The 22,882-nt window shown below is 39.3% G+C and overlaps 1 protein-coding gene across 1 annotated transcript; it reads left to right on the plus strand.

Moving 5' to 3' along the window:
* Positions 1 to 808: 808 nt before the first annotated feature.
* cnstb (consortin, connexin sorting protein b) lies at positions 809 to 22,313 on the plus strand. Its single transcript, XM_088089483.1, has 11 exons — positions 809 to 1,034; positions 5,308 to 5,848; positions 8,063 to 8,172; positions 11,960 to 11,990; positions 13,555 to 13,641; positions 13,769 to 13,880; positions 14,359 to 14,380; positions 14,473 to 14,542; positions 15,331 to 15,578; positions 19,601 to 19,745; positions 20,088 to 22,313. The coding sequence occupies exons 2-11, from the start codon at positions 5,761 to 5,763 to the stop codon at positions 20,294 to 20,296; spliced, it is 1,122 nt and encodes a 373-aa protein (XP_087945609.1). The 5' UTR covers positions 809 to 1,034; positions 5,308 to 5,760; the 3' UTR covers positions 20,297 to 22,313.
* Positions 22,314 to 22,882: the final 569 nt, after the last annotated feature.

Genomic DNA, 22,882 nt, shown 5'->3' on the forward strand with positions numbered 1-22,882 from the left:
CTTTCATTATGTTTTGTTGTTGCATTTATTTGCAAAGAGAGAAAGATAATGAAAATGTTCCTGTTACGTTGTGATGCAATGTAACATCAACAAAAGGATGACTTTTCATGCCGTCCACAGCAAGTGAAAAGGTAATGAGAGCAAGCAAGAGTTGAGCCCTAAAGCAGCCCAATTATAAAGACACACACACACACACACACACACACTTCCTTCCCTGACTTTTCCCTTCCTCTCTTTCTGCTCCACTTCCTCATTGTTTAGCCTCATTTCAAGTTCCAGAAACCTCAACGCAGAAGTGAAAACTGCAGTCATGATTGATCTTCATGATCTGTGTGTGTGTGTGTGTGTGTTTGTGCAGCCTACTGTTATAGATGCTTCTTCTGAATAAACCCGCAGAAAGTCCACGGGTCATTTAAACCTGAATAATGCATGTGATTATATTTGAAGTGTGTGACGAGCTTTTCACTTTAATTGCGAGTATTTTCTTGCCACAAGGCTTACCTTGGAAATCATATCAGATCATATTTTGTGATTGGCTGCTAATATCTAAAGAGGCTCAGATGTAAGACCTCATTAGTCCCACATTACCTGATGTCCCACTTTACCTGACTTATCGCTTTCCTATTTTGTTTACGTAACAGTAACAATACAGCACCAAGACGATGCACGTTTCTACTATTTTCCTTGTAATCCGGTGCACGGTTTATCAGTTTAACACTCCATCATATGACCGCCTCATCTGCTGTTACATAACCGCTGATTCACAACCAGCAGCCAGTGCGACACATCTGCCACAAGATGGCAGGCTCCGCCACATGCTGTAATAAATAAATAAACATGCCTTAGAAGAAATGCATGGTTTGCAGCGAGGGGAAGCTGAAAAATCCCCGGATTGGACCGTAAACAAGAAGCATGAGAGAGTCCCGGAGACGGACAGATGACAGAGGGAGGTCTGCGAGGATCCAGCTGTGGACGGAGGAGGACAAACACCGCGACGCTGTTTCAGACGGCAAACTGTGAAACAACATCCAGCGGTGAGTGCATCCCTGCAGCCCAGCTCCCGTGCTCCGTGTGATCGTGTCACGTTAACTGACAGGACATATAGTCGCCTGTAGAAGCTTTGAATATAATTCAGCTTTGCCAGGAGGACCTACGATAACCACAGGGCAATTTTAAAATGGATGTCGCAGCAGAAATATAAGGTTAACAGGAGGAAAATACGCGGTGAACTCGATAGCTTATCTCAGACACATCAACATGCTAATGGTGTTTTGTATTTTCAGCTCAACATCTTTCCACCGTTAATGTTCGTGTGATTAGCAGCTTATGATAGACAGAAACAACCAAAAAATGTGTATATTTAACGTTCTGTTGAGCGCGAGTATACGTAGTGCACGAGAGCGTCAGCTGCACGCGCCCCTGATGCACATGTTCACTTTACCTAGCGCAGGCACGTGCACACGCACGCACGCACAATCAGCCACCCACTTGTGCGACATTAAACAAAAAAAAAAAACAAAAAACAGAACAGACAGGGGATGAAGTGAAAGCCCCAGAGTGTTAACACTGGAAACAAAATCTGTCTGTGTCTTTTAAAGTTGTAATTTAGTGTTCACAGTACAAGGATGTGCTAGACTGGGTGTGATACCTGTTAATGATGGGCTGACTGTAGTTGACAAGCTGGACTCTGAGCTGCACGTGGTTGATGTTACAGTAAGATAGCATAAGCCCCTGTTGTTAGGAAGTATTCACATAGGCCTGTATAATGATCACATTGTTCTGCTTTGCAGTACAATAAGCCTACGCTGTGAGGCAGTGGCGTGTTTAGACTTTTTTTTATTGGGGTGGCCCAAGTGGGGCACCAACTTAAACAGGGGTGGCATGTTTACCTTTTCTGCTCTTCTGCTTTTTATTTACATCATTAATTCTGTTCTCATCTGTCTGTCTCTTCTTAATTATATTTTTATTATAGCCTATACATATATTTAAAACCTCAGGAAGAGCGGTAGAGGATGATGAGGGATCCCTCTGCCAGGATGGACAGACAAGCAATAGATGTCGTAAATGACAGTTGAAATACAATGCAAGTATCTCCAATACCCATACCTACTTTAATTACAAACATTGCAGTGTCTTATATTCCTGTTTATAGTTTTGTTCAACAGATGAATAAATCTAACAATCAAATCACAAGAGTGACACCACACTGTAAAATTAAGCTTCCATACTTAAATAAAGAAGTTATACCGCCAAAAGTAAATTGTACAATAGCAAGAATAAAGTACCAACTAAATGAAAATAAATAAGCCTGTGTGAGCAACATTTTTAACAGTTATATCAGTTTATTTTTATGTAAAATTAATCAGGCTAGACACTGTTCTGGCACATTACTGCCTCTCGTGTAAGAATTGCACTTATAAAAAAAAAAGTTTATTTTCATTTATATCAACATTTCAAACTGACTGATAAGCAGATAGCCCAGGGGTTAAGCTGCTGAATTCAGTGTTTTTACTCATTGAAATCACCAGGTCACTTTCTTTTGGAGGAGAGCTCTGCGAATAATTCAGCTCACACTAAAAACCTCTTAAACATCTGGATCAGATAAAAGATGAGCAAACATTGGCATGTACTGGGTTAGTGGCTAAACACAGGGACTGATTTGTAACATCTGTGGATAATTTGACGACACGCTATGGAGAAATTTCAGCTGGTTGAAGTCTCCAATCATCACCACTAGAGGCCACTAAATCCCCCTAAATATGCTTCGCACACAGGAGACGTTTCAGTTCTGCAGCCGCACGGCTAGATGCCATTACTTTCTACACACTACTTTAAGTTGATCCATTATTGTTTAGTCTTTATGCTAAGCTAAGCTAAGACAAGCCTATTTTCATGTCTGAGCTATCCCTTCTCTGCAAGTCTCTGCACGTTTCCTGTCTTAAAGGAATTGAGACCACTGGAAAATGGTCAGCACTAATTTTAAATTTATGTAACTTGTAAATAGTATGAGAAAATACCAACCACCGAAAGAATCCACATGATTCCAAGGTACTGAATTAGGTAAAAGGTAAAGGGCATGAAACAGAAATGGGTTTAAATAGCATTTAGCAATTCACAGGAGAAACCTCAAAATGTAAATGCAAACCCAGTTCTGTCATAAGTGTTTTGGTTAAATTTACAAAGATTTTCATATTTAGCCTCACTTGCATATGAATCTTATACCACATCCTATGAGTCACTGTCCGCTCCCAGTGTTTGTACTTTGTGTCACATTCCATGTTGCAGAATTCACATCGTTCACATGACTGCTAACATGCTGTGTGAACACATGGCATCACACAGCTTTCATGCCCTCAGACCACTCAGGCTGAAAATGTAGGTTTCACGAGGCAGAAATATACTTATCCACAGCATGTCGGCCATTGTCTATCCAACATCTACCAAAGAGGTTTTGGAGAGGAGCTTGTGTGTAAGACTGAAAACCATCTCTGAAGCTATAATGCAGACTTAACTGAATACTTCACTATTTTTATATCAGCCACTCACACCATGTTATGTTATACGCGTGAAGAAAACTGTTTTTCCTCACATGCCTCCACGGTGAACGAAGAATCCAAAAAACGGAGAAAACTTCACGAATTAATGTCCCATAAAACACATTAAACAACAGCAAAGCTGTATCAAAACATCTGTATGCAAAGTCTCACTCAAGTCATGCAGAATAATCCAAGTCTTCTATATCCATACATATATGGATATATGGACAAATGCTCAGTACTTGCCAAACAGACAGCCCTTTACAACAAGGAAATAAAAGAAAAGGGATACTTTTCTGTGCTCCATACCACTGCCTCAGTCAGTTTGTTTCTTTTTGTTATTGTTTGATTTAGGTGTTTCAAAAGTAGTTCGGATTCGCCTACAGTTTTTGTTGTAAAGTGCTGTCTATTTGAGAAGTTCTGAGTGTTTCACTGGATAAATGAGACTTGGATTATCGTGCACGAGTAATGTGAGAGTTTGTAAACAGATGTTTTGATATTGTGCTTACCCCTATGGCTCCAACAACACATTTCCCAGTTTTTGGGACCCCCCCCCATACAACCCCACTTCCAAAAACCCCCATTTCGGGGGTTGAAATATTTCTTTAAGTAAAATATACATATAAACATAAGGACTTGACACCATGATGTCAGGTATCTCTATAATAATTACAGTGATAGTGACTGGTTATAGGTTAGAGCAACTGCCCTGCAAAAGAGCATTGATCTTGCTAATGTCAACCTTTTGTCGTTGGCCACATTAATTGCCCTCTTTGGGATCAATAAAGTTGTCTGAATCTGAATGTAAATCCTTGTCAGCTGCCTTTAGGGAAGAAACTAAATACCTTGTCAGGCACTGTCAGTCTGAATGAAAACACCAGCTCAAGACCTGTTAATGAACTCTTTCACCATCATATAGCCTACCTATCTATTTTATACAATTTATAGTATAAGACAAGGTTAAAAGTTTACTTTTTGCATCATTAGGTGCTGGATTTTTTGAGATATGAAAATAGGAGGTTTCTGCAACATGCAGAGAAAACTACCTACTTACAAAACTAATGACAGTCCCATCATCCTCAGCTGCATTGTTTTGTTGGAAAATGTTAGCATGTGAAGGTGCTAAACTGAAATGGTGAACACGGTAAACATTAAACACGCTGAACATTAGCATTTCAGGATTGTCACTGTGAGCGTGTCAGCATGCTGATGTTAGCATGTAGCTCAAAGCACTGCTTTGTACAGTGCAGCCTCGCAGAGCTGCTAACTTTTCTGTAGACTCTTTGTCTTGTCGGCTACAAGGCGGCATCTGTCAGAAGGGAAAATATATGTAATTAACATAAATGAGTGAATAAAATAAATGAATACATTTTAGTTGCAACATAACCCCCTCCTCGGTTGAAAAACGTGATAGTATGTTGTAGGAAATGCTGGAAAAATGTTGACTCACTGCTGGTTGATAGTGTCGCTGTCTGTCTGCACTTTAACATACTCATTACAGATTACTCTACTCCAAAGACTACTATGAAGTTATTTTCAACCCGGGAGTTATTCGGGATGGAGCACTCTGCCATGCCTCAATGAGCAGTCATGGTTTAGACACAAAGACGACCCTTTCAGTCAGTGACATAACTGCCATTTCACCGGAAATGCTGCTCCTCTTTGCCTTCAGTCTCTCTTCTTCCCCTTTTTTTACATGTCCTCTCCTTCTCAGGAGAATGCACGAAGGATCCATAATGTTATCTTTTTAATTTATACCTTTTTTCGACAGCTTGCTGGGGACAATGCAAGGAGGCTACACTGAATTGTGCATGTAAGAGGGAAGAGGAAAAAGCACAATACACCATACAGAGGACTGCAGAAAGTCTGCAAAGTCTGAGGGCATCATCCTCCGCTGCACAGCCTTCATAGACTAAAGTGGACATTTCAAATCTCCCTTTTCTTGACCACCCAGGAGAGGCGATGGAGGATTAAATCACATGCTCCGTCACGAGTGATAACAAACTGAACCTGCCGAAAACCTCATTCTCCAGCGCTCACCCTTAAATGCTTTCTGGGAGCTCAATGCAAAAGCACAAACGTCAGAATAAAAGTCAGAAACAATTAATGATTCACCAGTGAGGGGCTTGAAACAAAAGACCCAGCCACGGCCAACTGGAGGGTCTCAGACAAGCTTTTGGGAAACGCCAACTTTGAGGACACAACTGCAGCAGTGACGGAGGTGATGGGTAACAAGAACGCCATCCCGCCGAAAGGTGCGGACACTGGGGCAACGCAGAAGGAGGAAGGGGTGTGCAACGACAGTGTCACAGGTAAAAATAATTCCTCTCCATCTTGTTTTATCCAATATATGACTGCTGTGTGATTTTATATGTTTGCACACCACTGGAATTGTTGCTTTTCCTGCAGTATCACCTGATGTGGATGCTAATAATACTTCAACCTCTGAAATCTCAGATAAGTGGCTTGATTTCTATCAAAAAACATGGGCAATGAGCAACGAAAGAAGAAATGACCCCAAAAAATTGCAAGAAATTAATAAAAAGTACATAAGTAAGAAAATTACCTAAAAGTTAATAGGAAAAAAAGACAAAAAAAAATAAATAAATAACGTGAAACAACGTGAAACAACAACAACAACAACAACAACAAGGAAATGATCTGGAAAAAAGTGCGTAAATATTCCAATAATTTTGTAACATAATTTAAAATATGTTATTATGATAATTAGAAATATAGTTTTCTCCAGCTTTTTTCTTTATTCCCAGACATTTTTCCCTAGCTTCAAAGGTGTAAATATTGTGAAAGGCATCTGAAAGCAGCAGCACAAAAAAAATGCATGTCGCTTCAGGTTTCAAAAGGTTCATATGTACAGCTCATTGCAGCTCATTGACTAAAATGCCTCTCAGAGAGAGTTTATTGTCTTTAAACACACCAGACTGGCAGCAGACAGACACATTAGAACGATACCGCACATTATTCTGCGGACAACTGCTGATTGAAAGCTTTTCAGAACGACTCAAAGCTCATCATCCATCTGCAGACCACAAACTGCTGCGGTGCGACCAGAGCGAACAGAGCTTAAGTTGATCAGGATGATGTAAGGAAGCCGCGGCAAATACTCTTGGATGTTTGCAATGTTCTACAGAGCTGGAGCTGATACACTATGTTACATAAGAGTTGCACGATACCGCTGCAGTTAATAGTGACTAATTGTCACGGTAAGGCTGCAGGCGGGGGGGCTGACAGGCTGTCACCAGTAGCAGTCTGCTGAAGTGACAGCGTTTTGTCAGGTAGCATCAGCATCTAACTATGTCCTCAGGGGTTGCCATGACACACTCACACACACACACACACACACACACACACACACACACACAAGGTAAATACAAGCACATTGACATACTCTTTGCCAGTGTTTTCTGTCTTAATGCTAAGCTAAGCCAACTGGCTGTTGATGGCAGCTTCCTGTTTAGACAGTGGTGTCAATCTTTTAACTCTTAGCTATTTAGGCTGACTGAAAGTGCTTGTTTTTGCCACCGACAGGGTCAGATTGTTATTCTAAGTGTCTGACAACATTATGGAAATGATCCCTACAAAAGTAGAGCTTTTGTTGAGCACTACGATCTTTTTTTTTTTTTTTAACCAGAAACCGCCCCGAAATTGTTATCTTCAAACCCACGAGGCTCTATTAAGATAAACATTATAATAGTAAACTATTTTAAGATCAAAAAACGAACTTGATGCAAAGTCAGCTGAGGCAAAATAAAACTCACAAAAAAGCTGTTTTAGTTATTTTTTACAATTAAAAACCTTTTTTTGGTTGAAATTCACCCAGGTAGATATGAAGTCTGATGGGTTTGGCAATTGTGATGTCGGGTCTGTTTGTGCATAAACACAAAGGAACTTGCAACAAAATGTGTATCTCTAGGGATCCTTTCTGTAGTGTTGTCAGATGCTTAGAATTAAAACCTGAGTCTGTCGGTGGCAAAAACAAGCACTTTTAGGGGGCGTTTACACCAAAACGCGTCGCGCCAGATGCAACCGTTCCTACAATGCTTCGGAAGTGCAAAAGTGACATTGAGGAGCGAAGGGACTCCACACCTTGAGCGTAAAAGGTAAAAATATTTTATCTTTGATGTGCACCCAAAAACTGTCAGAAAATTGCGTTGCACAGCAGCTAGAGACTATTCTTGATGTTCGGTGTGATCAGCTCCTCACTTTTATGGTGCTCAGTTGTCTGCTGTGATTATAATACAGCCAGTTTCACGGCTGCTGGCTGCAGAGCTCCTGCTCAATACTAGACCATTTTAAAAAAAGAAACAACCTGTTATTCGAAACAGTCAAGTAGTCACTAAAACATAGGAAGATAATTAGAAACATTTCCCTTTAAGTTATCATTTCTGTCATTGATTATGTAAGAAATCCGGAGCAGAAACACCACAGCAAAGATACTGTGATCAGAATTCAGACATCAAGGCTGCACCATAACCACTCAAGCATTTGTTTGTGTTGTTTGTTTCTAGGAAGCATCTCCAGAGATGAACTGTCGGGCCCCAGCCCTGAGCTGCTGGCCTCCCTGCAGTCCCTCCGAGAAAACAGTGACTACACACTGCTGCCACACTCCCTGCACCAGGTGTGTGTGTAATGTTCAAGAGAAACTGGGAGGCTGTTCTTCTCCCATATCCAGAGGGAATTTGTGTCTTTATTTAGTCACGCAGAGTGCCTTTGTGTGGGGATGTGTATGCATATACATGTCACATCTACTGTGTGTGTGTGTGTGTGTGTGTGTGTGTGCGTGCGTGCGTGCGTGCGTGCGTGTGTGTATGTGTGTGTGTATGGCTGGTCCTCTGTGTGACCTGATTCCAAAGACTCTGAAATCCAAGTCTATTATTCTCCCTCCTGCCGCCTCCACTCCCCCAGATCTCAATTATGGGGTTCAAACAGGCATGCTAGTTAGAAGTGTGATAAATATAGTTTGATTCGGTCTTGGCGCAGTTGAAAAGGATCACGGCAAAAGCCAGAGGTTTCATGTTGCTCGTGCAACATTTTGTATTCCACTGTCTCCCAACAACAACAATATGATTAATTTGTCTCAGAGAAGCTTGTAGTTTGCCTCACTGCCAACTCCATTAATCACCAAAACCAAGGCTGTTTTTCCTCAAATACTAACAAAGGAAAGGAGAGGCGATACAGTGCAATCAGGCTCATTATTCATATGGCAATGATGTGTTACTGTAAAAGTCATGCACGATCAGTTATTATTTCATTATAAAAACACTTCAGATCAGAGGAATTTGGTTTCAGCTGCATTACACTCAACAGATATCTACCTTCAGCATGTGGACCCACTTTTAGTAGAAACATGATCCGTGTCTCTCATACTCTATCACACATGAAGGTCCATATTTGGTCATATCTGCGAGCACCTGCTTTAGTGCGGTACTAAATATTTCCTGATCTAAAATTCATTTGTTAAAGATACCCAAAAGAATACATATACATGCTTCTGCGGAGCGATTCGGTTAGTGGGTGTAGTTCGGTAGAAAGAAAATAGTTCCTACATGAAACTGCTCACAACAAGGTCTGTGGATTACCTGAGTAACCGGGTCATGATTTCTGGAAAGAGACATTGCTGTAGAGTTTTTTTCAAATATATTTTTTGGTGCTTTTAGCACCACAAGCAGGTGCTTTCTAGTTCCATTATATTTGAGAAAAGTCAGACGCCTCTACTCCCGATATCGCCCACATTCTGCAACTCATACCAAAACAACCTAGACTGATAAAAAGCACTACGGGTAAAAGACAAAGTATGTGTTTTTGATTTTGGGATGAACTGTCCTGTTAAGAAAACTAAACGAGGCTGATTATTTGATTGATTGATGGAAAATGAATCGCAGTGATTTTGACAACAGAATAATATTTTTTTTTTCACCAAAAAATAGCGCGGTTTTGGGTTCTCAAATGCTTGTCACATGATTTTACATTAAATATGAAGAGGTTAGAGACTAATCAGATAAATCTGAATAAGTTGTGTTTCGCTCTTGGATATCATATCGGGCCTTTTTAACAATTTTGCCATATTAAAGCTGTAATCATTTGGGCTAGAAAATCTAGAAAATAGTCAGCAGATTGATAATAATAATAATCATTACTTGCACCTCTAACAATTATGACCTATGACCTCTCCACACAACATCTCATTTCCCACAATGCCTCAGCTACAGTGGGGTGGTGTTACTCTCTGCATTAAGTACAGACCTCACATTAAGGTATTACACTTTTTAAGAAAACATTTTAAGGTTGTAGGATGTATCTTAAAGCAGTGGATCAGTGAGAGGCCTCCCTCAGTCAAACAGTGGCTTCATGAGACCTATAGTATCTTACCATTGGAAAGACTAACGGCACATGTAAAGGGCGATGATGAACTGTTTGAGAGATCCTGGTCAGCCTTCCTAAGGTATTTGCCTCCATCCTTACGTGACATCATTAAAAAGGGGAGATTTACACTGGATTGGAAGACTCTTTCTATCTCTTAGATCCTAGATTGTTTCTGTGACTTATCTGGTGTAAAGTGTCTATGCCTTATCCGTGGGACAGGATGTATTTATCTATTTATTTATTTATTTATTTATTTATTTATCTTTCTTCTACCTGAGGAGGCTGGGAATTTAGGAAACAGGTCTTAAAGGGAGTGTGGATTCGGCTGGATGAGTTACTTGACAGCCCATGTAAAAACTTGGAAGTGGGTGGTGGTGTTTTGTTTTGTTTTCCAAACAGGCATTTTATTTTCTTTATCATTTTTTATTACTTTATTTGTCATTACTAAGAATGCTGGGAATGTAAATGGCACTATGTTGTTAAATCTCATTTATGTTGAAAAGTCAATAAAAATATGTTTAAAAAAAAAAAAGAAAACATTTTAAGGTATCTTTGAGACACTCTTTTTATCCGACTTTTTTACCTTATTTATTACATTTTAAATGATCTTCTAATGACTTTTTGAACTTAAAGAATCAGTCATTAATAACTGAAACATATACGGTAACATATCAGTTAAATTGTGTCCGAGACAGTCACAGACTCGGTGTTGGATCTTAGCTGCTGCTGCTTTGTTAGCTCGTGCAAACTGTGCAGACGTTGAACTGACCGTTCGGAGTGCAGCTCTGGAGACGGCAGCAACAGAAAGTTGTTAATCCGGCAAGAACCCGGGATGGGTTAAACTCAAAGGCTGCTATGGTTATCTGCATACACTGCTGCTAAAAAGATGTTGGCGGTCCGGTGGCAACCACCACACAATCTTTCCATTCAACAGTGGATTTATTCTTTAATTGAGATTTTGTCTGTGGAGCTCTCTGTTGCTCGGATGAATGGTGCAGGACATGTTATGCTTGAGGCTATAGAGAACGCACTCACAATGTGATATAAATTTATACTCATTCTTCTTTGTTAAATCTGTTAATTTATTTATTTTAGAGTGCACATGTAAGAAACTGTATATGTATAATGGAAGTTGGAGAAAGACCCATGGGGAAGGGGTAGGTTAACTTTGGAGGAGCTTTGAAAAGATGCATGTGTATGTTATTTATATATTTATTTTGCCTCTTTGTATCTGTTGTTGTTTCTGTCATAGTAGTAAGTCTGTATAATATTTATTTAGATATTCAATTTGTCAAGGGAATGTAAAACAGGTATTTCATTTGGTACTATTGATATTTATATCTGTCATATTGACAGTGCTCATTGCTTGATTTATACCTGCAAGTTGTTTTGAAAATAAACTAAACAATTTGTCTAAAAAAAAAAAAGAACCCGGGATGATTCGGGATCAGACCCTTGACGCAGAAAAGACATTGCTTGACTGGAAAAGTTTCGGCACTACTTGGCACTTGCTTATTTTGGTTGATACTGTGAAAGTGTAAATTATACCCAGCTATAGTCGATAGTAGTCAGCGATATAAAAACCTGGCGTAATACTCAAAACTGAAAACAATATGAGCTATCTACATTGTAAATATCTGAGGAGGTGAAACTTCCATATATTCATATCATATATTGGACTAGTTGTGCAGAGTAAGGTATGAAGTGAACGGGGGAATAAAGCCCACAGACACACGTTAATCCGAACCATAATTGGTTTCATGTGACTTTTTGTCTCACAGGGTGTCTCCATGTCTCTGCCTCTTGGTATGACTCCGTCATGTGATCATCATCTTTGAGGGAATTTGGAGAATTGAGAAAAAAAAAATCTACATTTGGTTGAACACCCTAATTAGCGTTTGAGGACATCATTTTCAGTGCACGGCAGAGTGGTTTAGGGTCACATGACTTGTTTCACATAAATGGTGTACAGTTAGTATTCTGTGCTAGTATGTGTGGACGTGTTGTACCTCCTGTTAAATCAGTTATCTTTCTTTTTTCAGATTGCAGAGGCCTACTCGCTCAAAGAGGACTGTATCCTTCTAAGTGCACAGTGACCTCACGTGTTTCTGTTTTTATGCCTTGTGACATTTTGCCAGTCACTAATATTTTTCAGTCGTAACTGAGCCAGAAAATAAGAGCGTATAATCAACTCTATGGAGTCCATTAGAGGCCTGTGTTGGTCTGATGAAGGCAAAAGCATCACCCTAAAGGAACAAAAGTTTGTGTATCTTTTTTCCCCTGCTTTTTTGGCAGTCAGTCAGTCACTTCATTGCCTGTCTCATTTTTGTTTTCTATCTGTTCATTTGACTCTCAGTAACTGGGTGTTCCCCTTACTTTGGCTGAAAGCCCTAAAGGCTTGCAGGAGTAGTTTCCTCTGGCTCTGTTTGTGCTGTTGTTCTGGCAACAGCCGTGCGCCTGTCTTGCTGCGTAGAGTACAGTGTGTGTTTATGAGAGAGGAGAGGGAGGAAGAGAGGCGGGGAGAAAATGAGGATCCGCGCTGGAATCGGTCATGGCTTTTGTTGTTACTGCATTTAAGTACTTTTAGAACAACCTGTTTTGGTTTCTTGTTTTCTGTGTTCCTTTAGTCTGTCTTTTTATTTGTTATGCATAATCATAACATGGATACCTTCACATTTTGTCTGGACCTAAGATTTATCCTTAGTCATTAGTTCAAGGTCCACACACAAGATAAATAACCACATATTCAGTTTTATTTCACAAAATGTAAACAACACGCTGCCTTAGAACTCATTTTTCATACTGAAAAAATAACCTGAAACTGGACTTCAGTATAAAAACTCTGCAGCTCAATTTCTCTGCACTTCAAGATAAAGTTTTTTTTAATTTTTTACAAACTTGACACATTCACAAGTCACTTGCGGTCCATTCAGAATGGATTCGCGACCCAATTTGTGACTGCGACCCATCAGCTGGGAACCACTGCATTAAGGGACTTTTCGCTATCAACTTTTCACGATGGAAATACCAAAAAAAACCTCTAAAAAACTGAACTGAACTACCAAACTTAACTGAACTGAACTAACAGAAACTGAATGCGTGTTTTAATTCATTAATATGCTGTACAAGTTCTCAGTCTTTTGCTGCTTTACCCCCCCTTTTTTTTGGGAATAAGGTCTTGTGTGTGTTAACCCATCCCAGTCCATCCTCTCTAAAACACCACTAACTACATTCACATTTAAACTGGGAAGGCCTAATAGGCCATTTCCTCTTTCTCTGTTCTTGATGCTATCTGTCAAGTGGACATGTCCCTGTTTTTTCCCTCTTGACATTTTTGACGTGCATTTGCCCTCACTGACATAAAATGAGTGAGCAGGTTGATGTGTTTCACTCTTTTAACTTAACTTTTCATTATGAGGATCGTTCTAGTTGTTGATAATCTCAGTTATTGATTCATTTTCCCATATTAAGTAACAGACCAAATTTTTGCCATTACATGCTTGATGGCAGATAAAAGTTTACAAAAACAACAGACTTTATGGAATAAAACCAAAACTGCAAAAAACAGAAATGAGCGCTGTAGTTACTCAGAAATGTTAAAACTGAAGTTGGTGTCTTTTACTAATAATGCTACCAGACCAGTGGGCTATCCAGTTCCTCCAGCTAGAGAAGCTCTATCATGAACGTCTGCTCTCCAACATCACCGCCCTGCAGGAGAACTGGGGTACTGCATGCATGTCTTCCTTTTTTATATCATCTCTGATAAAATAAATACATATAAATATGAACTATTAAAAAAAAACATGAGTATGTGCATTTGTTTTGTGTGTGTACTCCACATGTGTTCCCAGAGAGCCAGCTGAGAGAGAAGAAGAACACTGAGAGCAGTTTGCCCGCTGAGACAGACGGCATCAGTCAGAAACACATCGAGACCCTGAGCCAGATCTGCAGGACACACCTCAGGTATGCTACAACACTTCAACATTTATCAGTTGAAATCAGGTGGTTATCTCTGGGGCCTGAACAGTGAAACCAGTGCAAAGGTGCCTTAAATATCCAACACATTGATAATGTAAGAAGACACACTGAGGATACAGACACACATGGGAATCATTTGGGAAAATCAATATTTCTGACAGGGCTTAAAAGATTTCCGCAGGATGGGCATTTCCATGAGACGCAGACAAATACCGCAGGTCTGCATGCCATGTCCCTCCAATCCTGTCCTGGTATGTTATTGCAGCCCACAGTCATTTGACGTAGGTGGATTTGATTTTGGAGAGCACAAGCCAACTCCTGCTGGAAAGGCTCTGAGAATATTTTAGCTTTTTAATATGTTAAGTGAGACTATTAACCTCGTCTCATCTTGCTCTTTTTGTCTCTCTCTCTTTCTCCTGTTGTCCGTCTGGTCTTCCTCTGTCTTGGCTTTCCTTTATCTCAGACCATGCATCAGTGTGGAACAGGTATGTGAAGCCCTTCTTTCGTTATTTATTTTAGCTCAATTTCAAAATGTTCAGACATGAGAAATGATTGTTTTGTGTTTTTGATTTCACAGAAGAAGCTGAATGCAACATTGAAAGACATTCAGAGCAAGAACGAGACACTGCAACCTTGTCACGATAAAGGTAAACGTGTTTCTGTGTAAATGGCTCACAAGTTGGGTTTCCATTAATGCTCAAATTGCTCAAATTGAAATTGCGAATGTAAAATACGCCTAATTGAATCATGCCAGTTTAAAAAAAACTCCTATTTATTGCAAAAAATCCTTTGAACTCCCATGAGGTGGTATTTGAAGCGATTCAAAAAACCCATATTTTGGAAAACTGCAACAGAAACACGTTTTTTCTCATTTTTATAGGTCAGATGATGCTATGGCTATGTGCTTGTTAGTAGGTACTGGCTCCCTCGGGCATGATGCAGCAGGGGCTACAAGGTGTAATCACATCGCATAACTCATACGTGGCTGCTCCCACGTATAAGGGGCTTGCCTTTCCATTATCGCTCACATAACACGCCTACGTCGCCTTTGAATAGAAAGAATTTCTTCAGTGTTTACTTATGTTTAAATGTAAAAACCTTGACCTGACTAGCTACCTAGAAGTCTGCAAAAGGAGAATGTACAGACTGGTGAGTTGATGTCCACATCCAGATGAATTACTTGCAGCATAATGCATTCACTGTCCAACGGTGACCATAAAAAGCATCAGTGACGAATGAATTTAACACAAATTTAGCTGAGCTGCGGGAGAGATGACTGGAAATCCTCTGAACAGAGTGGAGTTAGCACCATTACCCTCTACTCCACTCATGGACACAGAACCTCCATATCAATACACTATTAAAATTCACAGACGGTAAGGATTACGTAATAATCCATAATCAATGATCAATGTCTTGTGTTCTCCCACATCAGCCAACAGGCCTGAAACAACACACCAGGATGAAGAACAAAGCATGAACTCCGAGTCTGGGCTTTCCCCACAGGAGAGAGGTGAAGAGGAGAGAGAGGAAGAAGAGGAGACGTATGAGGAAGGACAGGAGGTAGAGGAGGAGGAACCATGTGAGGAGACGCCAGAGGAGGAGGAGGTGAAGGTGGAGTGGCCGACGGGAGTCCCTCAGGCTTCAGACAAGGACCTGGCCAAGCTGTCTCACACAGAGGGGGTAGGAATACACTTTGTTGGCCTGTTGTTTTTGGCGATTTTAATTATGTGTCCGTGCCCGAGATAGCAGAGGCCGGAGGTGTGATGTTTTCAGGTTGTCCGTCCATCCGTCCGTTTGTGCGTTGTCTGTTGTCTGTTTTTTCGTTGTCCGTCATTCGTTGAAGAGCACTTTCAGGGAATTTCTTCAAATTTAGCACAAACGTTCACTTGGACTCATTGATGAGCTGATTAGATGTTGGTGTTCAGAGGCCAAAGGTCAAGGTCATGATGACCTTGCGTCTGTCTCATTTTCCTGAACGCAATATCTGAAGATGGACAGGCGGTAGTTTCCTCAAATTTGACACAAACATCCACTTGGACTGAAGAATGGATTGATCAGAATCTGGTGGTCAAAGGTCAAAGGTGAAGGTCACGGTGACCTCATAAAACATGTTTTCAAACATGTTTCTCAAGCACTGATATGCTAAAATTTCAGACAAATGTTTAAAAGGATATAATGATGAAGTTCTGACATTCTGTATCCAAGAGGTCAGCTGTGACATCATAATGTTCTGCAAAAACACTTTTCTGGCCATAACTCAACGTCACAGGTCAAGAACAGAAGGAGAGACGTATAGAGACAGAGAGACAGATAACGAATTGTTGACTCTAATCTTGAAACGGTGCTGATTTCCAGATCTTGTGTGTGTGAAGCAGATACTTTTACACAGATATTGAAATAAAATATAAGTGCAGACTTACCGGTGCACGGAGGCATACAACCACGCTGCAGTATTTGTAGTTTTTCCAGAGGAGGTGATTTAATAACCGGCATTTTAGAATATGACATGAATGTATAAAAGAGAGTTGTTGTTATGAATACAGAAGGGTTGTGAATATCTTTTGGCAGCCCTTTGGCCCTTTCTTGATCTTTCTCATCTCCCCTTCCTGCCTTCTTTCCTTTCTCCTTACCATGCGTGTGTCATCTCCCGCATGCATCTTTCTTTCCTTCCTTCCTCTCTCTTATCTCTCCTTTTTTATTGCCCATTACACTTTTCCCCTCTGCATAGTCTGTATTTGTTCCATTCTCCAACCTGCAGCTCTTTGTCTTTGCTGGGACACTCCCATGAATGATCTCTGTGGTCTCATGGTGAGGTCATCACCAACTTCTCCATGTCCAAAAGCCTCCACCCATGTTCACTGGTGTGGCCTGACACTTGGGATGTTTACCAAATGTGCTAGATTACTGCGCCGGGGCCCGAGCCAAGACTTCATGTTCTGGCTCAAACGCTGAGCGGAGGGGAGGGCTGGTTCTTCCTAGAGGTGGAGATGAAATCAGAGCTATTCCAAACAAGCAGTACAGGCTGAAGGCCTCGCATCGATGGGCTCAGGTTCATGGCTGTTATATAATCCAGTGGAGGATCAGATGGGTGGGGCATGGGCGGTACTTGTTTTGCAGTGAGACACATTTCATTTGGGTTTTAGGCTTTGTTCTTTTACCAAGAAAGTTTCAATTTTTCCAGTTGATATTGTTGTTGATGATGTGGTATGACAAACTTCTCTTGAATTTAGAGGGCTAACTTATATCCCCTTAAAATTTAGCAGCGTTGGTCGATCTGTTCGTTATGAGCTGCCGTCAGATATAAAAGAGTCATTATTTCATTAACCCTTTAAAAACTGAGCAAATTGGTTTGATTTCTTTCATAAACATGGGGAAAAGGCAATGATCAGCTTGGTACAAAATGTCCTACAAATTGCAAGAAATTAGTGAAAGGTGAGGAAGAAAATCACATGAAAGAAAATTAGTTTCAAAAAGGAGGGAGGCTTATTAGAAAATTAGCAAAAATCAGGGAAAATTGTCCAAAAAACATATATATAATTCATATCATTATAGATTTAAAATTGTATTACAGAAAAAAAAGCAGAGGTTTGTTTTTTTTTTTTAATTTCTGCACTTTTTTCCAGGTCATTCTCCCGTGTGATATTTCATTATACAATCCGAGTTCTAGGTTTGTAGTGTTGTCGACATGCTACTGACCCACTGAGTAATTGACCTGTAAATGATGGCAGCAGATGAGGCTGACAGCTTGAGAATTGCATGCAGTCAGCATGTGAATGTGCGGTGTGTTTCCATGTGTGTTTAGCGATTAGGATTAGGGAGTTACTCTTGTTACTGACCTCTGTTGACTGTACAATGTAACTGCAGTTTAAAAATATCTCAGACATTCTTAATGCAATGCATCATAATGAGCACAGTGTCAGTAATATGTCTGTAGCTGTGGTCTGTCTAAATATTGATTTTGTCAGATCGTGATGAAACACAGAGGAATTTGTTTGTGCTTCTGTGTAGTTGCACCTGTGCTTCTGCAGCTCTGTGTTTACTTGCCTCAGCCAAGCTTCTGTGGCTCACGCCCAGGCCGGTCGTCTGTTGACTCATACAGAACATGATGGAGCCTGTTCACCCCTTCAGACTTTGAGATAGACTTTTAGTGCAAGTCAAATCTCGCAGTTAAACCAAATATTTATATTATATTTTATATTTAATGTATAAGCCTATTCTGTTCCTATCCCAACTATACATTTGCAATGCATTTGCATCTCCCAACCCCTTGTACCAGAGGACTTTAATTTTGACAGAATTAAAAGGAGGAAAGATAAAGTGACGCAGAAAAAGCATAAATTGGCATAACGATTCACCAGAATGCAGGATATTAAGTCTTTGACTTTGGAAATTTTCTGGCAGAGGACTAAAACCCCCCCTTGTTTTATATGCACCCCCATGCTGTAATTAAATTGTCGCTGACAGACTTTAAGCTTGCAAAGTATTTTGTAGGTATAGTAACCATTTTTTTTTACTGGCTAACCTCAATTTATGTACTTTAGTACATTTTTCTTTCATGCTCATATTGAAATGTAATATATGCACATATATTGAATTAGCATATATGAAAAATGCATGAATTAAAAACTTAAATGTAGAAAATATATATGAACTCTATGAGAAATTTGAACAATTTCATAATACATATTGACATATATGCTGAGCCTACTCAAGTATGTTTATCGAGGTATAACAAATTAATTGCAATATGTCACATATACAGTATAATTATTTATACATTTAATATATATGTATTTTTAAAATCACAAATCACACACACATGTATATACATTTTGTTAATAAAAATATGATTAGCACATGTTATATTTGGGAATCCAGAGACATCGTGCTGTATATGAATGTAATGCTGTATACACAAAATATTTTTGCAGTTATGAAGGAAATAATTCACAAAAAAAGGACACTTATCGTACATTTAACATGTATTCACTTCTTTATGTTGTATATATGATTACATATACATTTACAGTGTTGCAGTGCTAAATATATATTACACACGGCATGCCTTGAGCCTTAAATGAGTGTGTGTAGCCAGAAATTAAACCTCCGATATGTACTATTTTTATCGAATCATTTATCATTGACCTATAAAAATCTCCTGTGTAAGCTGTTTCATGTTAACACATATAAGAGATGCTTCTATTGTACTGCATATATGTATTCATCCCAAATCCCATCAATATATGTTGATACTATGTATGTAGACGTATAGATAGACATGCAGATTATATTAAAATGTAAAAGAAAACCATATACGTGCATACAGATTTTTTTTGTATGTATATATTCATAAACTTGCATATATAGATTAAATATATGTTGCTAACATGTATGTTAGCAACATATAACATTGCATGAAAATCCATCATATATATTCTTTGGAAATTACTTCACATTTACAAATGTTACTGTGGGTGTTTCAGATATGTTGTAAACTTGTATCCTCATATATCCAGAGGATGTAGCCTGTATGTGATAATTATATATTGACTTATAGGAAACATATATTGCAGTCTGGGTGGCTGTTGCCTATAGGAAGATCTGCCACTACTGCAGGTTCTGAGTATAGTGAGCCCAAAAACTTCCTTAAAACAAGAGGAAAACATTAGTGGTCATTTCTCTTGTTTCTGTGTCTCCTTCAGAGTTCCTCCCCAGATGGTCTGGTCTCCATCCTGAAGAGGAGGAGAGCGTCTCTGGATGGACTGCCTCCCCCGAGCGACATTGTTACCAAACAGAACTCCAAACGCAAAGTGCGCTTCAGTGAACCAGAGGACGGCATTGAGCAAGGTACAGTAAGACACTGGGGCGTCGTAATTGGGGGGAAAGGTGGGACTGATTACCCAAGGCCCCAATGGGAGGGGGGAGCTCAAAAAGCTTGGAATGAAAAGTTTGTCTCTGTTTGCAGTTTTTTTAAAATTATTTCTAAGAAATGACTTCCACAAATAAATAAAAATTATTTGAATAAATCAGTGGAAAGACTGAACTTTGTATTTTAAAAAAGGTGGCTTTCTGAGGCCCCTCTCCCCCAGGACCCAGTATTTGGTGCTGTGCCCATGGTTGAACTCATCAGTGAAGCTCGAGGACCGATGTCCAATTCCCACATTACATTTGTCCATTTCTTACTTGTAGAAGAGGTGGGCGGAGATTCCTGTCTGATCCTGCTGCTGCTGTGCCTGGTTACCGTGGTGATCAGCATAGGCGGGACGGCCCTGTACTGCACTCTGGTGGACACTTACTCCAACATTTGCACCGACTTCACTCACAATGTCGACTTCTACGTCATGACCGTGCGGAGGTTCTTTGAGGGGCTCGCACACTGGCTGCCCCTGCGGACTTAGACACGCTGTTTCAGACATCTGTACTGTGACGGACTGTAAAATAGAGGGTGAGGTTCCTCCAGTCTACAGTTTGGAGTCATTGTGACAGGCATGACATCTACGTGTGTTAATCTGATGCAGCCACCCGGAGCGTTTAAAGCTTTGATTTCCTCTCCAGTGACTGGACTTGTGTCAGAGCAGAGGAGCTCGGGTCCTAATGAATCTGAGCTATCAGCCTAAAATGTATCTCTAACTAACGGGTGCTTAAGGCACACTAAACAGTGACAACTGTTAAAAGCGTGCATGTTGTTGGATCAGAGTTCAAAAACTCCCGTTTACTACTGTCTTGTGTGGATATTTCCTTCGAAGCTGAACCTTACAGACACGAGGGCTCACAACTCTCAACAATATTTATATTTTAACAGAAGGAGTAGACTATCTGTGTACAGTTGTTTCCTTGTGCTGTGTGTACATTTGTCTTTTTTCCACTCTTGTTCTATCTGTTATATTTTGACTCATGCAGAGAAGCTGTCTTTAGAATTAAGGATTGTATATGTGTGTGTGAGTGTCTGTGTTGTTTTCTGAATTTCTGATTGGACAAAAGATGACTTTTAAATTCATGTTACCATTATCTTTTCCTCCGTTGACTGATATGTTAAGTTAATACAAATGCTTTACACCTTTATCATGCACATCATTCAGCACAATGACAAATTTATTATTTTGAAAAACCCTGAATCCAGATGCAGATGAGCCTTGATGATACTTTCACAGAAAAAGATAATTTTATGACTGTGTGTTTACCTCAATACAAGTGGTTACTCTCAACATTCCTCTTATCATGTTCACGTGACCAACTCAAAGAGAAACATTGTAGGGGAGAGTGGGGTCATTTGGAACGTTTCTGGATCAACATGAAATCCATCTCTCACAGACTACTTTGACTGTAATGAAAATAACTTGATTCCTAAACAGAAACAGGTGTTTACTCGCTGTTTATTACATTTATAGAGACCAACCCAAATGTGAAAGGAAACATTTTGTAAAATGCACAATGAGTGTATTTTCCCAACATTTCCCTGAAAGGTTAGGACAGTGGGTAGGGTCAGTTGGAACACCTTTTTCTGGGCTAAAAAAAAATTTTTTAATTTGAAAACAATTTGAGCACCTTATATTTACAGTTCGAAAAAAACATTTGTAAAATTGTTATATTTTTGTAAATTAATTTGCCTGTCCTCTGAGTATTTATCTTCAGTGGGACAGTGGGAATAAAACATTTTAAATAAATTATTAATTATTATAATAATTACTATTATTCTTATTATTATTCATTATTAAAATTCATATGCTAGCTATCAACAGAAATTCAGACAGCTAACACTAGCATGATCTAATAGGCCAGAAAATCAGCTTTACAACAATATATCTATATATATATATTTGTATACACATATATATAAACATTTTTATGCATGCTTCAGATTTCAGATCTGTGGATAAAATGTAAGGGATAGTCAGACAGTCTCCACTTTACGGCTGAAGGTGAAGCGGTCTGAGTATGATGAATGGCACAGGAATATTTGCTTTCTCAGTTGCTAAAAAGGCACTGTCCCAACCGACCTCACTCTCCCCTACTGTACGTGATACTGGTAAATGTACAAAGTGTCCTATTAGGCACAGCATCCTAAAACAATCTGCATGAATGGTGCTGTATGTGTAGATTCAGGAAGTGTGTTGCTCTTGGTTTAGAAATATCAAGTCTATAACACAATACATTTCAGTATAGTCATGGTTATCAGTATGCAATACAATAATTTAAGTCCACAAACTCAGGCCTTACCCTTTGTTTATACCTTTGGTGCTTAATGTTTTCATGTCAGCCCTTTAGTGAACTGTTAAACCATAAAATTCTTGTTTTACTTCTGGACTAATGATCATATCTAGACTCCTCCTGCAGTGAATAAACATCATGATAGTAAAACCCCAATGCAGAGATCCAATCTCCGCTATACATTTGGATCATGTGATAAAAGAAAAAGCAAGAACAAAATATCCAGCGTATGTAGATCATGCTGTCTTTGTATCATTTTGTCCAAAAGCAGAGCTTTATGGACCGACAGTTGTGTTTCCTGTCTGGCACAAGTCACACAACAGAAAATATGCCTGTTACTACATTTTATCAGACAGACAAAATGAAATTGGATCCGCATGTTCCTTTATTTCGTTTATTTGTATCGATGTTTTTACTGATTTTTATCTTTCCTTCTAAACTCCCGATGTTTGCAAAGTGATGAATGTTACTTCTGTATTGTCACTGTTGATATTGCATTATGCAGTCTACCTTTGTTTCAATATTTATGTTCATTTATGTCCACAAGGGAATACAAAAATATGTTGATTAAGAAACATATGCCATTGTGTTTTCTTTTTAAAGCATATTCCTATTTGAACTTCTGCTTGGCTGGTTTTAAAAAAAAGATTTTCTCAAGTGAATTGTGTCCCATTTCATTTTTGAATTATTTATTTTCATCTATTGATTTACTTTGACTAAAACTCAGTCAATCTGGCCACAAAAGTCCGAAGAGGTAATACCTCAACTTTTCCACC

Source organism: Plectropomus leopardus, chromosome 16 (assembly GCF_026936395.1).
Source record: "Plectropomus leopardus strain MGB_pleo_1.0 chromosome 16, ASM2693639v1, whole genome shotgun sequence".
Classification (NCBI taxonomy): Eukaryota; Metazoa; Chordata; class Actinopteri; order Perciformes; family Serranidae; genus Plectropomus; species Plectropomus leopardus.